This window comes from Drosophila ananassae, chromosome 3R, assembly GCF_017639315.1.
Source record: "Drosophila ananassae strain 14024-0371.13 chromosome 3R, ASM1763931v2, whole genome shotgun sequence".
Classification (NCBI taxonomy): Eukaryota; Metazoa; Arthropoda; class Insecta; order Diptera; family Drosophilidae; genus Drosophila; species Drosophila ananassae.
Genome location: NC_057930.1, coordinates 12,719,893 through 12,738,857, shown reverse-complemented (window position 1 = coordinate 12,738,857; position 18,965 = coordinate 12,719,893). Strand labels below are relative to the sequence as shown.

Below are 18,965 nucleotides of genomic sequence, written 5' to 3'. Positions count from 1 at the left end.
ATTTTAGCCATTCTCCTTATCACTAGCTGCGGAGATACTTTCTCAGCATAATATTCAAGTATTTTTAAGGCAAAATGAGAATACTTGTAGTTAATAATAATCTAAGACTATCGCTTCTTAATTTTTTTTGTATAGAAATAATATCTAATAATACCTTTGTTTGCCCAGTGGCCTTTGACCCTTTGGCCAGGTGGCCAGGTCGTCCTCAGACCCTAATTCCCATTTTGAGCATCTGCATCCTCATTCAAGTCCTGTCGATGACACTACAGTGTCCACTTGTGCCAGTTTCTCGATTTCCAAGCTATTTTTTTTCCTAAAAGGGCTATGGACTTTATGGCGGAGGGTTGTAAGAGTTCCTTTGTGGGTGGCGGGAAGGTCATAGTGCACTGAGTGCTGAGCTATCTGAAGTTGTTGACTCACTTAATTCCAATGAGAAGTATCTAAAAGCCAATACAAGTGGCTTATTTATTTTAATTTTATTTATAACTATACCAAAATAATTGGATATTAATAAAATATTATTATATTATTATTATTTTGAAGTTACAGTTTTTTTTGGCAATTTCATTTGCTATATGTTTCTATTTTTTAAAAACAGGATCACTTTTCTCATAGAAGTAGTAATATTTACACTTTTAGGTGTGCGATGCTTTGTGTGTGGATGTGTTGTCCTGTGTGTGCGTTGCATTCGAGCTGCTGTTAGCGTTGCATGCAAATAAACAAACAAAAACAAACACAAATACGGGCACGAACAGGGCCAAGAAATTTGATTCATTTAGAGTTGCATGTTGCCAACAAAGGAGAGTGCACAAAGGTGGACACAAATACCCACACCACTCACACCAATAAGATCACAAACACACCTATAATTTGTACAATTGCAAACATCACAATCCTTGCAATAGTTCAGGCCAAAACAGGATCTTTTTCAATCAATCAAGAGGGATACAACAGACAACTAATTATGATAAATTAAAAAAATAACAAATCCTTCTTAACAAACTCTATACCTTAAATTCAAAGAATAATGTTAAATATTAAATTTAATATTGACTGAAATATAAAAATGTATCTTTATTATTCAAGTCAATTTAATATTTAATTTTTAGACCCTATTATTATGACCATATATGCGACTTCAAGGTGACAATGGGTTGGGGACAGTTAAACAGCTTTTATGCAAAAAACAAAACACATAAAGGGGTTGGCCGGAGGAGGGGGCGTGGTAAAAAATAGGGGTGCCTTGGGGTCACCGCAGGCGAGTGCAGTGCCCTCAATTAGAAGGCGCCCAAGGACAGCGGCCCAAACAGCTGCAACGAAAGAAACAACAACAGCTGGTCGCCTTTAATTGCCGAACACCACGGCGTATACGTAACGTCGACCTGCATTTCCATATGGGAATCGGTGTCATAAATATGTACATAGATTACAAATACACATGAATATGAATATATGTGTGTGTGAGAGAGTCTTGATTTTTACGGCTGCCCTCTGCACCTTCAACTATTTCTCACGAAGCCCGCTTTTGGCCTTCTCCACGAAAAATTAGGGGTTGCCAAAGGGTTGAAGAGTTTGAAGGGTTAAGGGGTTGAAAGTGGGACGAGGGCGGTGAGCTGTGAGGCTTCAAGTAGTTGCCGTTGCCTTGGCTAGCATCCTTTGCCATCCTCTGGCCCCATCTTCAGAATCAAGTTACTGCTGTAAATATAAACAAAAACATAAAATTTTAGCAAAAACCAAAACAAAGTCAAAGGAAACTATGAATTTCTAAATGGCTGAGAAGAATACTCTTTCAAATGTATATAAAATTTATGAATTTTGAAATTCTATTCATCCAAAAAATAGCTTTCATCTTCATTTGGCTAAAATATAAATGTATTTTAATTTAAGAGTAGCTTCGAATGGATCCTTTCAAATAGATTCCTTCATATGCAAACTGCAACATAAAAGAGACGGTCTCTATATCTGTTCCTTTGGTCGAGTGTTGCAATTTGTGGAGTGTTTATCTGGGGTTTCAGTTTGTTGCTGTTGTTGTTGGCTTTCGTCCTCGACGTTGTCTTTGCCAGCTGAATATCCCAAGGACACGCACTTTGTGTCTGCGCTCGGGTGTGTGGGTGTGTGCGTCTGTCTATGTTAGTGGCAAGGAGCCACAAGTCGTCGGCGCTTGTTGCCCGCCACAAGGACACTCGACACTCTGGTGGAATGCATGCCAGATTTTTCATGCCTCCCGCCATGAGAGCTCCTTAGGCAACAGCCTCCCAAAAGGACCTTATATCCTGCTCGCCAGGAAATAACTATTTCCATTATTTCTCTGTAAAAATCGACAAATTTATTTTTTCTAGTATTTTGAAAGTTTTAATAATAACATCATGACCAAGTTTAATCTTAAGTGGCTGTTGTTTTAATAATTTTTGTTTGTATAAGTGTGACCCTTGAGAAACCCGTTATACAAACCCTTTTGTGTGACCATCTTTCTACTTTAGTAGGAGCTTAAAATTTGCTTAAATTAATGTAATTTTTAAGATCAAATATAAAATAGTTGGGGCCCTTAATAAACACAAGTCTGTGTTCTCAGTCTGTGACGAGCTAGTCTCCAAATCACATCTCGTCCCTTTTATTATTTAATTTTTTTTTTTTATTAAATATCTTTATTTTAATAATTTTTTATTTATTTTTATTAAAAAACTCTTTCTATATTGGTTATAATACAAATATTAATTCATTTGTTATTCGGTGGGCTCTCGTTTTCTTCTTTGGAGCCATCGGGAACTCCCATTTGTGTTTTTAATAAACACTTCTTTTTTTTGTTTAATATATTTTGATTTTATTTTCATAAGTTAGAACAGACATGATGAGCTCCTTTATTTTTGAAATTAATTTTTCCTGTTTAATTTTTATACAATTTTTCGATGGGATTTTGATATATCTAGTGTTTGTTTCTTTTGGCGTTTTTATTTTTATTTGACTTTTACAAATTGATTTAAATTAAAGAAGCCATTGGCAGCCCTCATTTATATTTTAATTTTTGAAATATTTTATTTTTTTCATTATCTTGTTGGATCTCGGATCTCCACATGTTCTGTTCTAATGATCCTATTTATAGGTTATCGGTCCATCCAATTTAATTTGTGTTTTTATAAATTATTTGTATATGATCTTTATAAATTATTTTAAACTTATTAAATATAATTTTAATTATTTTTATTGGAGGGGTTTCTTATTTTATTTGTGTTACTGTGGCTCTGGGGTTGCATTTTTATTTTTTGAACTAGTGAAGATTCTAGACCTAGCACCACCGCACCACCCACATTTTGCAAACCCACTCGGTTGCAGTTACTTGCAGTCTTGACATTTAATTATCTGCTCTTGGCTGCAGCTTTCACTATTTTTGTTGTTGTTGTTATTGCCCGGCTGTGTGTCAAGGTCTTTGGTTTGTTTTCGGCCGCTGGCAGGAAACGCAGCTGCTGGGTGGCCCTAAGGGGCGGGAGGGTGGTGCAGGTATGCAGGGTGGTGAGGAGGGACGTTAAGGTAAAGTACTGCCAAGGTCGTCCATAAAATTCAACAAAATATTCAAGGTGGAATTTAAATCTTTGGATTCAGGATGATGCATTACTTGGTTGATAATAATTACTATTTAAATATTGACTTAAGCCTACTAATAAGACTAATATTTAACCTACTAATAATACTAATTGCTTTTCGCTTCTCACTTTTCAGTTGTCGAAATGGAGCGAAGCGAACACCGGCGAAGAAGGCGAAGGTGAGTTTTGATTAACAAAAAAAAACATTAAGTATACGCCCTGTAGCTTAAGTATATTGTTTGCATAAATCCTAATTAACAATTAACCAAGCCTACCTCATCGCTGGTTTAACTTTTTTTTATAGAATTATAAAAGGCAACTTGCATTTGCATTTGAAATTGCAGGTGTGCGAGTTTGGGTTTTCAGGTCAATCGATAGTGTTCCGATGTGATTAGTATGCCAACCGTGAAACAGCCGAGTATCTGTGTGAATATGGGGGTATACACGTGTATGTGGGTGGCTTAGTTGTGTGCAAAATGGCGGCACTGACGACGCCATTTTGGTTGGCTTAGTGGCACAGTTTACATGTGCTCAGTGGTCGCGACCTACGACAACCTGAACCAAAGTTGCCTAGGTTAGGTCCTGCGCAGACTCATACAACGGCACTCCTATAAGGATATGTACTATATACTATGCCAAATAGTATTATGGTATTGGTACAGCAATCAATGAGAGTTCAACGCACGTGGAAGGCAAAGAATAATTGCCAGACCAGAAAATAATAACACGAGAAACTTCAATTAAATAATGCAGTTCAGTCAAAAGGGGTGGGGTTAAACTTGAATAATTTTAAATCACAGTTTAAATATGGATTTGAACATGAGTTTTTATTTTTTAATATTATATACCTCTTTTTACCTAACGTAATATAAGTTAATTATTATTTAGGTCCTTATTATTGTTTCTTTTTCTTTTTAAACTATCTAGAAAGTCCTCAAAAATATTTTCCACACATTTCCCAATATAATTCCAAGTGTAGAGCTTTGCAAATACTTTTTTGTTGATAGGCTGTGCATATTTATTTCGGCTGGCGATGCAGTCAATGTCATTTGAAATTAAATGCCAAAATGTGACAACACATCGAACCGCCCACAAACACCCACACTATTGGAAATGCAACATTTGGTTGCATGTGTGCGTGAATTGCCTTTTAATATGCAAAAAAGAAAAATAGGATTATGGCAATAATTGACCCAGATTCCTGATGGCACCCTCACTCACTGCCATTGAATATCGCGTATACGCCGTGTGTTTGTTTGTGTTTGCTTTTCGTATTTTCTCCCCTCCTTCTTTTTATTTTTCTTTTGAAGATTATTATTTGATTTACCGTTGTCTGCGCGTCTTGATAACGATAACGATTGGCCAAGGCTATCGAGAATCAGAGAAAATACAATTTAATGATGATTCCCAACCAGGCATCCTTGAATGAAATCTCTTCGCCACATTGTAGGTGCCCTGCATGTACCATAGAGTCCTCTTCAAGGTCAATTCGGTGTGGGATTATCTGCGCCAGACATCTGCGTGGCCAAGGGAGGTGGCCGGAAAGGTGGTTGTAATTGAAGGTCTGTCTGGTGGTGATTAAAAGAGTCTGCACCGCCCGACAGTGCTCTGGCCTGAACTTCGAGAAATGTAAATAAAGTGCCACTCTTTAAGTGTGGGAGTTGTCCTTTAAATAGAATATAACTTATGCCTAATAAAGAGTTTTTAATTTATTTATAAACATTTTTTATTTTTAACATAGACGAAGGAAAAAAGCTGCACTTTGTGAGTCCTGCCAGACGGAAATCGGTGCTGGCCCCAATCCTAAATAAGATCAAAAATGGCACGGATGCGGCGGACAGTGCCGAGAAGAAACTGGGAAGCGAGAGCAGCGGCAGTGGACACATTGCGGTGCAAATTGAGCCGGCACGGCGGGTCAAGGTGGGTCAAGGGTCAAATTAACCTCTTAGAGATTCAAAAAAATCAACTCAAACATTATTAAACAGCGTCACAGTATCCACGGCATGATGGAGGAGGAGAACACCATTCGGCCGCATCAGGAGATCCGACAGCTAACCCTGGAGGAGAAGAAGTTCCTGCTGGCGGTGGAGAGGGGCGACATGGCCGGCACCCGAAGGATGCTGCAGAAGGCCCAGGACACGGACTACATAAACGTGAACTGCGTGGATCCTTTGGGACGCACCGCCCTCCTAATGGCCATCGACAATGAGAACCTGGAGATGGTCGAGCTCCTGATCAACTATAATGTGGACACCAAGGACGCACTCCTGCACTCCATTTCCGAGGAATTTGTCGAGGCTGTGGAGGTGCTCCTGGACCATGAAAATGTTACCTTCCATAGCGAAGGCAATCATGTGAGTTAAGGATATTTTTTGGTCCGATTGACTTTTAATTTGATTCTGATAAGAGCTGGGAGTCCGCTTCGGAGGACACGTCGACCTTTACGCCGGACATTACGCCCCTGATCCTGGCGGCTCACCGGGATAACTATGAAATCATCAAGATCCTGCTGGATCGAGGGGCAGTCCTTCCGATGCCGCATGATGTGCGCTGCGGTTGTGACGAGTGCGTCCAGTCCAGGCAGGAGGACTCCCTTCGGCACTCCAGGTCCCGGATTAACGCCTATAGGGCTCTGGCTAGTCCCAGTTTGATAGCACTCTCCTCCAAGGACCCCATTCTGACGGCCTTTGAGTTATCCTGGGAACTGCGACGACTCAGCTTTCTCGAGCACGAATTTAAGGTGAGTTCGTTGTAGTCTGATTTTGGCATTTTTTAAAGGATATATTCGATTACCTCAGAACGAGTATCAGGAGCTGCGCAAGCAGTGCCAGGACTTTGCCACCGCCCTGCTGGACCACACTCGCACCTCCCACGAGCTGGAGATCCTGCTCAACCATGATCCCACCGGTCCGGTGTACGAGCACGGCGAAAGGATGCATTTAAACCGCTTAAAGTTGGCCATCAAGTTGCGCCAGAAGAAGGTTATCTCTCTTTGTTTTTGGCTTAAAGATTTAGAAGTTAAAAGTTAATATAATTTTCAGTTCGTGGCCCATTCCAATGTTCAACAATTGCTGGCAAGCATTTGGTATGAGGGATTGCCCGGTTTCCGAAGAAAGAACATGGCCCTCCAGGCAGTGGACATTATTAGGATTGGCATCATGTTTCCCATCTTCTCACTGGCCTACATCCTGGCGCCCTATTCCAGCATTGGACAGACCATGCGAAAGCCCTTCATTAAGTTCATTTGTCACAGTGCCTCTTACTTTACTTTCTTGTGTAAGTAAATTTTTAAAATCCTTTAATGAAAAATAATTATAAAATTAATATCTGAACAGTTCTATTGATGCTGGCCTCTCAAAGAATTGAGACATTTATTGGCGGCTGGTTTTTTGCCGACACTTCGGGGCTGCTCAACAAAGTGGAGGAGGTGGAGGTGCCCACCAAACGCGGCGCCAAGCCCACCTTCATCGAGTGGCTGATCCTGGCCTGGGTCAGTGGACTCATCTGGAGCGAGGTGAAGCAGCTGTGGGACGTGGGCCTCCAGGAGTATCTGAATGACATGTGGAATGTGATCGACTTTGTCACAAACTCCCTTTACGTGGCCACGGTGGCTCTCAGGGTGGTGTCCTTTTTTCAGGTTCAGAAGGAAATGATCTTTAACTCACATGCCACGGATCTGCCGCGAGAGAGATGGGATGCCTGGGATCCGATGCTGATCTCCGAGGGCCTGTTCAGTGCGGCGAACATCTTCAGTAGCCTGAAGCTGGTTTACATATTCTCGGTTAACCCGCATTTGGGGCCACTGCAGGTGTCGCTGTCCCGGATGGTAATGGACATTATGAAGTTCTTTTTCCTCTATGTCCTGGTGCTATTTGCCTTTGGAAGTGGTCTAAATCAGTTGCTATGGTGGGTGGTCCTTTAAACTGCCATAATAAATTAGTAAAATATTTTAAATAATTATTCCAGGTACTATGCGGATCTGGAAAAGAAGCGATGTCCCGAGGTTTCACCCATGAGTGCTTTACTTAATATGAATGGCACTAATGATCCCAATGCTTGTATTGTTTGGCGGAGATTTTCCAAGTAAGATATAGCATTTTTTACCTATACTTTAAATCAAAGTTTTAATGTTCGACTTTTATAGTCTTTTTGAAACCACACAGACCCTGTTTTGGGCAGTCTTTGGCCTGATTGATTTGGACAGTTTTGAGTTGGATGGCATTAAGATCTTCACTCGTTTCTGGGGAATGCTGATGTTTGGTACTTACTCGGTGATCAACATTGTGGTCCTGCTCAACTTGCTCATAGCTATGATGAATCATTCCTATCAACTTATATCGGTGGGTAATCCTACTGCCTTTTTTAAGGTTTGAAATTATAATGCATAATTCTTTAAGGAACGAGCCGATGTAGAGTGGAAGTTTGCTCGCTCCAAGCTCTGGATTAGTTACTTTGAAGAGGGTGGCACCTGTCCACCACCCTTCAATATCATCCCCACCCCCAAGTCCATTTGGTATGCCGGCAAGTGGATGCGTCGTGTATTTTGTAGTGGATCCTCAGCCGCTCGACGAGAGCATTTGAAAACTATAAGAGTAAGTTGAAGTTTACAAAATAGTAATCCTACTAAATTAAATAAATATCCTTAGCGAAAAGCTCAGCAGGCAAGTGATCGGGACTTTAAATATCAGCAAATAATGCGAAATCTGGTGAGGAGATATGTAACCGTGGAGCAGCGCAAAGCTGAGTCCCAGGGAGTCACTGAGGACGATGTCAACGAGATCAAACAGGACATCTCGGCTTTCCGTTGCGAGCTGGTGGAAATTCTGAAAAATAGTGGAATGGACACAAATGTCACGGCTGGTCAAGGTGGTGGTAAGCCCTCTGAAGTGGGATATTAAGATTCAAAAACTAATTCTTTATATTTTTATTATTTTTCCATTAGGAGGTGGAGGTAAAAAGAATCGCCAAAAGGAGCGTCGCTTGATGAAAGGCTTCAATATAGCCCCGCCAGGCTCGACAGGATCCTTGGCTCCTGTGGCAGAATTTTCCACGTCCCTCGACAACTATGATAATCAGCACGAGATTTTGAGCTCCACATTGTCTACTTTATTTACACCGAACTTTATGCACAAACGACAGCAAAGTCAGGCTGGCAGTGGAGGCGGAGGATCCGGAGACTCACCCACCTCGCCCACTCAGGGAGTTCAGGGAGCGGCCTTGGGGGTCACTGGACAGGTCACCACCAAGTACAACAAGTCCACTTTAAAGCCTTACAACAAACGCATAGCAGGACACAAAAAGAGATGGGGTAAGGTGGAGCATGAATTTAAACAACAATATCACTCATACGCCCCGTATTCCACAGGCACCCTAATAGAAGCCGCCAAGGTGGGAAATGTGAGCAAAATGTTGGGTCGCTCAAAGTCCGAGGACTCCGTTTGCAATTCCTCTCATGCATCCACTCCGGTTCATGGGCAAACGAGGGTCTCCTATGCCCAAAATTCCACCCAGCAGGGATACGGATACCATGGAGAGTCAAACAGTTCCACAACTCCTTCGGTGGCCAGCAGTTCACCAGCTACAGGCTCCACAGGATCTGCTGGACATGTGAGCGTGGGAACACACTTCTTTCACACAACAAGCGGTGGGTTTCTAATATCTTTTAATATGCCAAAAAATTATTAATAATAAATATACATTTAAGGACTCACTGCCATTGCCGCTCTAAAACGGAAACGCAAAAAGTTCTCTTCAAGCAAAAATATTTGTCCAGTTACGGAATCTGTGGCAGCTGCCAATGCTGCTGAAATACTAAGTGATAAGGTATATTTCAGATTAAATGTTATTTATATATAAAATTTTATAAATTATATCTTTTTAGACCCTGAAACGAGTTTCCAGCTATCCGGCAGCCGAAGCCGGAGTACAAAACAAGGATCCGGCTCAGTTGGTGAAGCCGAGGCGGCACGAACAGACCCAAAGCCAGCACGATTCGGTGGAGACATCAACCTTTACGCTGTCCATTGATCCATCCAATACTTCTGTGAACTCTCGGGAACCATTGATCAGCAATAGTTGTGTATCGAACACGGGGGCCATTGGGTAAGGATATTCCAGAGCAAATACCAAAAAGAAAGGCAGCTAATTTTTGGAATAGCGCAACCAAAAGCATATTATACAAATACGATACTATACAGACACAAGTTGTTGGCATTTTTGATATGAAGACACAATAACCAGAGATAGCTAACCAAAAACTAACCAACACAGCCTAGATCTTAAAGTACCTCACCTCGATTAGAAATAAATATCAGAAAATCAAAAAGCACCAAACACACGATATCTGAAGACACAAATACTTTGCACCACAGACCTCAAGCCTTAATCTTGTTTGATTATTCTACAAATTTAGTTTCTAAAAAATCCATTTCCAAATGATACATCACCTGAACCTCCTGAGCACACACATATCATGCAGATGCTTTATAGAGGAACCCTTTACACCTAAAAATTAAAAATATTACAAATAAAACAAAAAGAAAACTAAACTATCCCATATCGATGTTGAACGTTGCCTTAGCATGAAAAATATTTTTTATATACATAAGTTTTGGATGAACATTGCATTACTGAAACGTACTGTACTCGTAATGAAGGAAGCGCTGTGTATTTGTTGATTTGAGAGTATGGATTTGAAAAATAAGCAAGCATTATGCTAGACAGCAAAGAAAGCAAAGCAAAACGACACAAAGCAAAGCAAACCGCAAAGCTAAGGAGTAAACGAATAAGATACCACAATTTTATACACCGATTTTAACCGAAATATATAAATTAAAATAATCAAAATGGCATACTATTAATGTGTTTGCATTTTAAGGATGTGCACATCCTTACTCTGCAACCACACAGATTTTAGCAGAGCAAGTATATAATATATTTAAATATTATATATAATACAAATATGAATACTCGACAATTTTTAGATGATTTTTTGCGTTGAAGTAGACAAAAAATAATGTACCCACACTCAGTATAAATAAACTAAAAACACACAAACTATAAACGGAATATCAACGAAAACAATAACAAGGAATACTTTTATATAAACGGAATATTTGTGTAAAGCAGAATTATGTAGCACATCTGCTGTTTAATAAAATAATAATATTATACTAGGTAATTTAAAAAGAAACCCAAAACAAATTAAGGAAGCTATAGAAATACCAATACATGTTAGAGTATAAAAATAAAATTGTTATTTGCACAAAACATAATAAAGGATATGGAAATGGCCGAGTGTTTTTTCCTCTTGTTACAGTCGGTACTTGTAGAGATAAGGGTATGTTTACACGAATATAATAGTGTGAACATATAATGTATTCTCTCTGATATTATCTGAACCTTTTCGTAGAATGATTAAGAATCTATCTACAAATCGTTTTAGGTATTCCGCTCAAGAATCGGATGGAAATTGGCCAAGATATAGCCGTCGCTGGGGCCGTATTGTCCTGCCATGGACTTCCAACAATTTTCGAAGGGGATCCCCTGGAAATTTTCACAAAAAATCCAAAAAATATTTTGTTCTGAGATTTTGATGCAGAATGGTGGAGAATCTATTTACAAATCGTTTAAGGTATTCCGCTCAAGAATCGGGAGAAAATTGGCCAAGATACAGGCATCGCGGGGGGCCATATTGTCCTGCCATGGACTGCCAACAATTTTCGAAGGGGATCCCCTGGAAATTTTCACAAAAAATCTAAAAAATATTTTGTTCTGAGATTTTGATGCAGAATGATGGAGAATCTATCTACAAATCGTTTAAGGTACTCCGCTCAAGAATCGGGTGAAAATTGGTGTGAGACATACAGACATCGCGGGGGGCCATATTGTCCTGCCATGGACTTCCAACAATTTTCGAAGGGGATCCCCTGGAAATTTTCACAAAAAATCCAAAAAATATTTTGTTCTGAGATTTTGATGCAGAATGGTGGAGAATCTATTTACAAATCGTTTAAGGTATTCCGCTCAAGAATCGGGTGAAAATTGGCCAAGATACAGACATCGCGGGGGGCCATATTGTCCTGCCGTCGACTGCCAACAATTTTCGAAGGGGATCCCCTGGAAATTTTCACAAAAAATCTAAAAAATATTTTGTTCTGAGATTTTGATGCAGAATGATGGAGAATCTATCTACAAATCGTTTAAGGTATTCCGCTCAAGAATCGGGAGAAAATTGGCCAAGATACAGGCATCGCGGGGGGCCATATTGTCCTGCCGTCGACTGCCAACAATTTTCGAAGGGGATCCCCTGGAAATTTTCACAAAAAATCTAAAAAATATTTTGTTCTGAGATTTTGATGCAGAATGGTGGAGAATCTATTTACAAATCGATTAAGGTATTCCGCTCAAGAATCGGGAGAAAATTGGCCAAGATACAGACATCGCGGGGGGTCATATTGTCCTGCCGTCGACTGCCAACAATTTTCGAAGGGGATCCCCTGGAAATTTTCACAAAAAATCTAAAAAATATTTTGTTCTGAGATTTTGATGCAGAATGATGGAGAATCTATCTAAAAATCGTTTAAGGTATTCCGCTCAAGAATCGGGTGAAAATTGGCCAAGATACAGGCATCGCGGGGGGCCATATTGTCCTGCCGTCGACTGCCAACAATTTGGAAATTTTCACAAAAAATCTAAAAAATATTTTGTTCTGAGATTTTGATGCAGAATGATGGAGAATCTATCTACAAATCGTTTAAGGTATTCCGCTCAAGAATCGGGAGAAAATTGGCCAAGATACAGGCATCGCGGGGGGCCATATTGTCCTGCCGTCGACTGCCAACAATTTTCGAAGGGGATCCCCTGGAAATTTTCACAAAAAATCTAAAAAATATTTTGTTCTGAGATTTTGATGCAGAATGGTGGAGAATCTATTTACAAATCGATTAAGGTATTCCGCTCAAGAATCGGGAGAAAATTGGCCAAGATACAGACATCGCGGGGGGTCATATTGTCCTGCCGTCGACTGCCAACAATTTTCGAAGGGGATCCCCTGGAAATTTTCACAAAAAATCTAAAAAATATTTTGTTCTGAGATTTTGATGCAGAATGATGGAGAATCTATCTACAAATCGTTTAAGGTATTCCGCTCAAGAATCGGGTGAAAATTGGCCAAGATGCAGGCATTGCGGGGGGCCATATTGTCCTGCCATGGACTGCCAACAATTTTCGAAGGGGATCCCCTGGAAATTTTCACAAAAAATCTAAAAAATATTTTGTTCTGAGATTTTGATGCAGAATGATGGAGAATCTATCTACAAATCGTTTAAGGTATTCCGCTCAAGAATCAGATGGAAATTGGCCAAGATACAGACATCGCGGGGGGCCATATTGTCCTGCCGTCGACTGCCAACAATTTTCGAAGGGGATCCCCTGGAAATTTTCACAAAAAATCTAAAAAATATTTTGTTCTGAGATTTTGATGCAGAATGATGGAGAATCTATCTACAAATCGTTTAAGGTATTCCGCTCAAGAATCAGATGGAAATTGTCCAAGATATAGCCGTCACTGGGGGCCATATTGTCCTGTCATGGACTGCCAACAATTTTCGAAGGGGATCCCCTGGAAACTTTCACAAAAAAAATATAAAAAATATTTTGTTCTGAGATTTTGATGCAGAATGATGGAAAATCTATCCTCAAATCGTTTAACGTATTCCGCTCAAGAATCGGATGGAAATTAGCCAAGATATAGCGATCGCTGGGGGCCATGTTGTCCTTAAATGGACTGCCAACAATTTTCGAAGGGGATCCAAAGATAAGTAACAGAAAATCTTTGGAAAAGAATTAGGGACCTCGAATAAAACTGTGCTAATTGTTTTTTAATAAAGAACACAATTAATTTTTTTTGTATATCGCATTTATTTTAAATGTTTCATATATATATATATATTTTGCAAATAAATTTTATAAGTTGTAAACATAGAAACATACATAATTTCCATTTATTATTTTATCATTTGATTTCGATTTAAGTTTATTTATTTATTTATATATATATATATTTATATATATAATTTTTTTAATTTGCATTAAGCAAATGTTTATGGTTTACATGAACAAACATTTGCTATGCTTGTGTATTTGTGATTTTTTGTCGGTTTTATGATTTTTTTTAGATAAGATTCCGTTTGTTTTTTTTGTATAATTCACATTAAATGCTATGGAAAGAAACAATTACATTTAGTTTAATTTATTTATTTAGAAAAATAATAATAATTGGAATATAAATCACTTTGCCTAGTTGGGGCTGCTATAGCCAGATGGACAGCCTACAAAAAAATGTCGGGATCAAATTGTTTATAGTTTTTCGTTTTTAGTTAGTCGGTTGGTGAAATGCAACAGTTGTTTGTTAATTTCGTATTATTTTTACCAACTCGGATATAGCAGCCCCAACTGGGGTTGCCTTGGTTTCAATAATTTGTTTTTATTTTGTTTGTTGTTGTCGTATAATATGTTTATATAATAAATTGTTTAATAATTCGTATAAAAAGTTTGTGAGAATGAAAGAAGCGTCTGCTGTTTTACATATACATATACATATATATTAATATATATATATATACATATATATATATATATATCTGCGTAGATTGGAGCGATAGGGTAAACAATTGTATAGTACAGCACTGAATCCTGTTGCTAGTAGTCTAATAAATTCATACTTTTCGTTTAATTATTCGTTCTGCATTTGCTCTCCATTCAATGTCACCTTTAATTCCCCATCAATTCTGTTACATCTTTTTAGCTACTTAGGAGTGTGTGTTTTATTTTTGTGTTTTATATATTTTAGGCCTATATGTAGTTGGTGCAATTTGTTGACCAGCTATCTAGATCCCATTAGTTGTATTTTATTTGTTTTTTGTTGGAAAAGATGTTTTGGTAAAAAAGTTCTAAACGTATTTTACACGAAATTCAAATGCAAATTACAACACCGCGACACATACGAGTAACAGTTTGAGAAGCATTTGCGGAACAGGTTTGACAAGTACTGGCGAGCATATTATTTTTTAATTTTTCTTTTTTTTGTTTATAGCACATATGGAGATTAAACTTTCGTTTTTGTTTTTTTTTTTCTTTTTGTGACAACAAATATTTATAAGTAAATACCATTATTAACATTTAGCTGTATGTGTATGTGTGTGTGTGTGAATGTTGCTGTTTTATGTTTCTTTTTTTGTGTACATTTAATACATTTAGGGGAATTTTCATAATTTCTTCACGTTTGTTTTTTTTCTCTTTTGCTAATTTTTCCTGTGTATTCTGCTGTTTTGTTAAAATTATATAATATACAGTTTGATTTTGTTTGATTCTGTTACAGTATACATATAAAAAATACATAATTACAACTAATTCTTTTAAATCACTTCTTTGAGACATAAAGTGTTTTTTTTTATGTTTTGTTTTAACTTTTCCTTGGGAGTCCTTTTGTTTTTTTTTTTTTGTGAATCAAGGATGTGGTTTTCACGTGTGGTTTCTTAGCCCCTCAGCATGTTGACAAGCATGGCCACCAGGAATGTGCCCACCAGGAAGGAGACCACTATGCACACCGCCTTCTGCTGGTCGCTGAGTCGCCTCCGGTTGGAGTAGAGCGATGTAAGCTTGCCCAGGAGTCGCCTCAAGCCACCCGCCTGCGCCAAACTGGAGGAGATGGCCGCCGCCGCTGAGGAGCCCGAGGAGGAGTAGGTTAAGGATGAGGAGCCGGCACCGAAGGAGTTGGAGGAGCCCATGCCCATACCGGTGTGCGGATGGTGCGCGTGGTGCATGTGATGCGAGTGGTGTTGGTGCATGTGATGCTGATGGTGATGTCCTGCGTCGCCGGAACCCCCACCGGATGGCCCGGCTCCGCCACACGGCTGATGGTGGTGATGGTGATGGTGATGATGATGGTGCAGGGGATCCCCGCACGCATTGAAACCGGACAGTTCCTGCTGCAGTCGACCGATGGCCAGCGGATCAGCTCCCACGCCACTGGCCCCGCTAATCGCCGAGGCACTCACCGATCTCAGGTGCAGTCCATTGGCGGAACCATTGCCAGCCGACAGTTTGCGGCTGCTCCTCTGACTCGTGGTGGCCACGGCCGCTGGTGGTGCCGTCGAGCCGTGCAGATGATGGTGGCAGGTCACCGAGCTGGCGTCCAGGTCGCTGGGCACCTGGTATCGCAAAGGACTCGACGGTTGGCCGTAGATAAGCTCTCCGCCCGCGGCTATCCTTACAGGACATACGCGGAATTGGTAACAAGTCCCGGCCGCCAGATTGTCAATGTTAAACTTGGTTTCGGGTCCGCGATACAGCTCCCTGTAGTCCTGATTGGCCAGGTTAACGGGTGCACCGCTGGCGCTGCCGCTGGAACTGCTGCTGCGCCCCTTGGACGTGGGGGACTCTCCCTCCAGGTCGCCGGCTCCCAAGACGGCATACTGCAGTTCGTATTCCACGCGATCGTGGAAGGAGTTCTTCGAGTGCTGCCACTCCAAAGTCAGTTGCATGCCCAGCTGCCCGGGTAGTTCCATGAGGCATACACTACCCTCATGGACGACACGGGGTGGCTTTATGTTCGCCGGCAGGGTGGCCGTGGTCTCGAACACAAACTCTTCGGAGTAGTCACCGTCACCGGCACGATCCGTATGGGCATAGATCCGGAAGGTGTAGCTACTGCGCTCCTGCAATTTGTGGACCTTGCACATGCAATTGGTGCCGGAGTAGACGGCCTGGAACTGCTTCGCACGGGCCACGTACATCTCCACAAAGTACTTGGTAAAGTCACCGCCATTGCCGCCGGAGGACGAAGAGTTGCCGTTGCCCACCTTTCCACCGGGGTTCTCGCCCCACTTCAGCTTGATGTAGTTGTGACCAGCTCCGCTGCACTCCAAACGCGGCGGCGCCGGTGGAGCTGGCTGGGTGGTCAGCTTGGCATAGGCACTAAAGGCTCCCGCTCCGATGGCATTCACCGCCTGGACACGGAACTTGTAGCCCGTCTCCGGGAGAAGGCCACTCACCGTGTACCGGGTGCAGGCATCCGGAGTGGCGATGGTACGCTCTCCGTACTCAATATTGTACGAGCAAATGGCCGAGCCGTGAGCCGGCGGCTGGGTCCAGTTGAGGGTCACCTCTTGTGCGGTGAACTCGTAGCCCTGCATCTGCGGAGCACCGGGCACGGCGGCCGGGGTGCACACGGTTATCACATCGGAGGGTAGTCCGCTGCCAGCAGAATTGCTGGCCAGGATGCGGAAATGGTAGCGCGTGAAGGGAACCAGGTTGCGCAACTCGGCACAGGTCTGAGCTCCCTGGTAGCAGTTGTGGAACTCTGAGCTCGCCGGCTCCTTCACCTCCTCCGGTTCCTCCTGTTCCTTTCGCTCTTGGCTGGCACTTTTCAGTGTATAACCGGTCACCGCCGCTCCATTGTCCTGCAGTGGTGGCTGCCAGCTGACACTCAAATGGGTGGCCGACTTCACCTGCACGCGCAGCTCCTCGGGAACTCCGGGCGCAGCGGCCGCCGCTGTGAATCTCATCCACTGCGACCAGTTGCCGGCTCCAATGCGATTGATGGCCCTTACCTGGACCTCGTACATGCCACCGGGGGTTAGGTCCTGGGCCACGAAGTACGCCGGCTTGCCGCGGTAGACCAGCTGAGGTGCCTGCACCTGTTCCAGGCGTCGCATCTGGGCCTCAAACTCCAGGATGGGTGCACCACCATTGTATTCCGGTTGCTGGAGCTTCAGCAGAGCGGCGTACGGTGACGGTGGATCGCTGCAGTGAGGCGGTGGCGGGGCAGCTGGAGGCACTGCCTCCGTGGTCACATGCCCGATGTCGGAATAGGGACTCTGTCCGGCTGGACCCTCGCAGCAGGCACGCAGGGCGTATGTGGTGCCAGGCTGCAGCCGCTCGCACATGGCCTCCGTCTCGCCACCACTGTAGATCCTCTCGAAAGCCGGACCAGCGGCACTCAGCTCCAGGTGATAGCGTAGAATCTCAGCGCCACCGGCATCACTAGGGGCATCCCACCGGGCCTTAAAGTGTGTGCCATGGATCTTGCCCTTGGCCTGGGGCTTCCCGGGTCTACCAGGTCGCTCCGCCATGGTCCTGTAGCTCACCTCCGGTGACCAGGGCGAGCATCCAGCCTCGTTTTCGGAACGCAAACGGAACTGATAGCTGCTGGCGCGCTTTAGCTGGAGGCACTCGGTCTGCAGCTCTGTTCCTTTGTAGGTGTTCAGGTAGCCATGCCCCGATTCGGAGTCCTGCAGCTGCAACAGAAAGTCACCATCCTGAGCCCTGCGCTCCCAGCCCAGCTTCAAGGAGTTGGAAGTGCTTCCGATCAATTGAGGAGGTCTTGGCACTGGAGGCGGTGTTCCCGCGGTGCTGTAACTGGCAATTGGGGAATAGGGACTCTGGCCCACATCATTCACGGCCGCCAAACGGAAACTGTAAACGGTTGTTGGTTGCAGTTTCCCAATCACATAGTGCTTGGCCTTGATCTTGGCTAGCTCCACAAACTTCTGCGGCTGTCCGGCCACCGTTCGTCCTTCGTCGTACTCTAGAAGATAGTGGAGTATACTGGAACCGTTCGCCGCCGGGGCAGCCCATCGCAGGTTAATGGAGCTTTTAGTGCGCGACACTAGTTTAGGTGGCGGCGGTTGATCCGGTTCACAGGCCGGTGTCCGAAACTCGGTAGGATCACTGACCGCTCCCTGCAGCTTCTGGTAGAGCACCTGCAGTCGCACCAGATAGTCCTGGCCGGGCTGCAGATCCTGAACAATACACTCGTTGGCTTCCCCGCGATACAGGCTCTTGTACTTGCACTGTTTACCGGAATCGCTGAGGAGGACCTGGTAGCGCAACTGCTGCATATCCAGCAGGGAGTCTATTAGGCTTGGCGATTCCCAGATGATCTTGGCGGCTCTGGAGGTTATATCTATCACCTCGGGCTTCTCAATGGCCGAGATTTGCTCAACAATGTTAGCCTGGTAGTCCTCCTCGTCTTCCTCGCCAGCCAAACTGGAATTGTCTTCGCCATCCTCGGAAGTTCCCACACTGCTGCCGGCACGCTGGGCATGCTGAGGTGTTCCGTTCCTCTGGAGCTGCTGTTGGTGGTGGTGCTGGTGAATCTGATGATGCCCAGGCTGTCCTGGCTGCATCTGTTGGACCGGCTGGCCTTGCTGCTGATGGGGTATCCTGCGTCCTGGATGATGGTTGTTGAGATGAGCGCCCATAGGAATGTTGTTGCCGTTGTGTCCATTGATTTCAGTGGCACGACGCGGAGAGGGCGAGTGTGTGGGCGTCGTCAGAGGAGCATCTGTTGGTGGAAGACAATAATTAGTTGGTAGCTCTTTA

General features: G+C 42.9%; 2 protein-coding genes across 5 annotated transcripts in view; one reads left to right on the top strand and one right to left on the bottom strand.

The window, feature by feature from the left end:
* The first annotated feature begins 3,492 nt into the window (after positions 1 to 3,492).
* On the top strand, positions 3,493 to 10,871 carry LOC6498681 (transient receptor potential-gamma protein). Its single transcript, XM_044716365.1, has 16 exons — positions 3,493 to 3,613; positions 3,715 to 3,757; positions 5,320 to 5,498; positions 5,564 to 5,932; positions 5,986 to 6,318; positions 6,377 to 6,559; positions 6,620 to 6,854; positions 6,914 to 7,484; positions 7,545 to 7,661; positions 7,723 to 7,918; positions 7,976 to 8,170; positions 8,225 to 8,450; positions 8,521 to 8,886; positions 8,944 to 9,222; positions 9,283 to 9,401; positions 9,460 to 10,871. The coding sequence occupies exons 1-16, from the start codon at positions 3,599 to 3,601 to the stop codon at positions 9,682 to 9,684; spliced, it is 3,651 nt and encodes a 1,216-aa protein (XP_044572300.1). The 5' UTR covers positions 3,493 to 3,598; the 3' UTR covers positions 9,685 to 10,871.
* A 2,948-nt stretch (positions 10,872 to 13,819) lies between these two features.
* LOC6496830 (fibronectin type-III domain-containing protein 3A) overlaps positions 13,820 to 18,965 on the bottom strand; it is a 109,852-nt gene continuing 104,706 nt past the window's right edge. For all 4 annotated transcript variants that reach the window (XM_032455198.2, XM_001963281.4, XM_044716364.1 and 1 more), the window contains one exon: positions 13,820 to 18,927. In XM_032455198.2, coding sequence (XP_032311089.1) covers positions 15,116 to 18,927 — 3,812 coding nt within the window. In that variant the 3' untranslated portion in view covers positions 13,820 to 15,115. The remainder of the gene's footprint in view (positions 18,928 to 18,965) is intronic.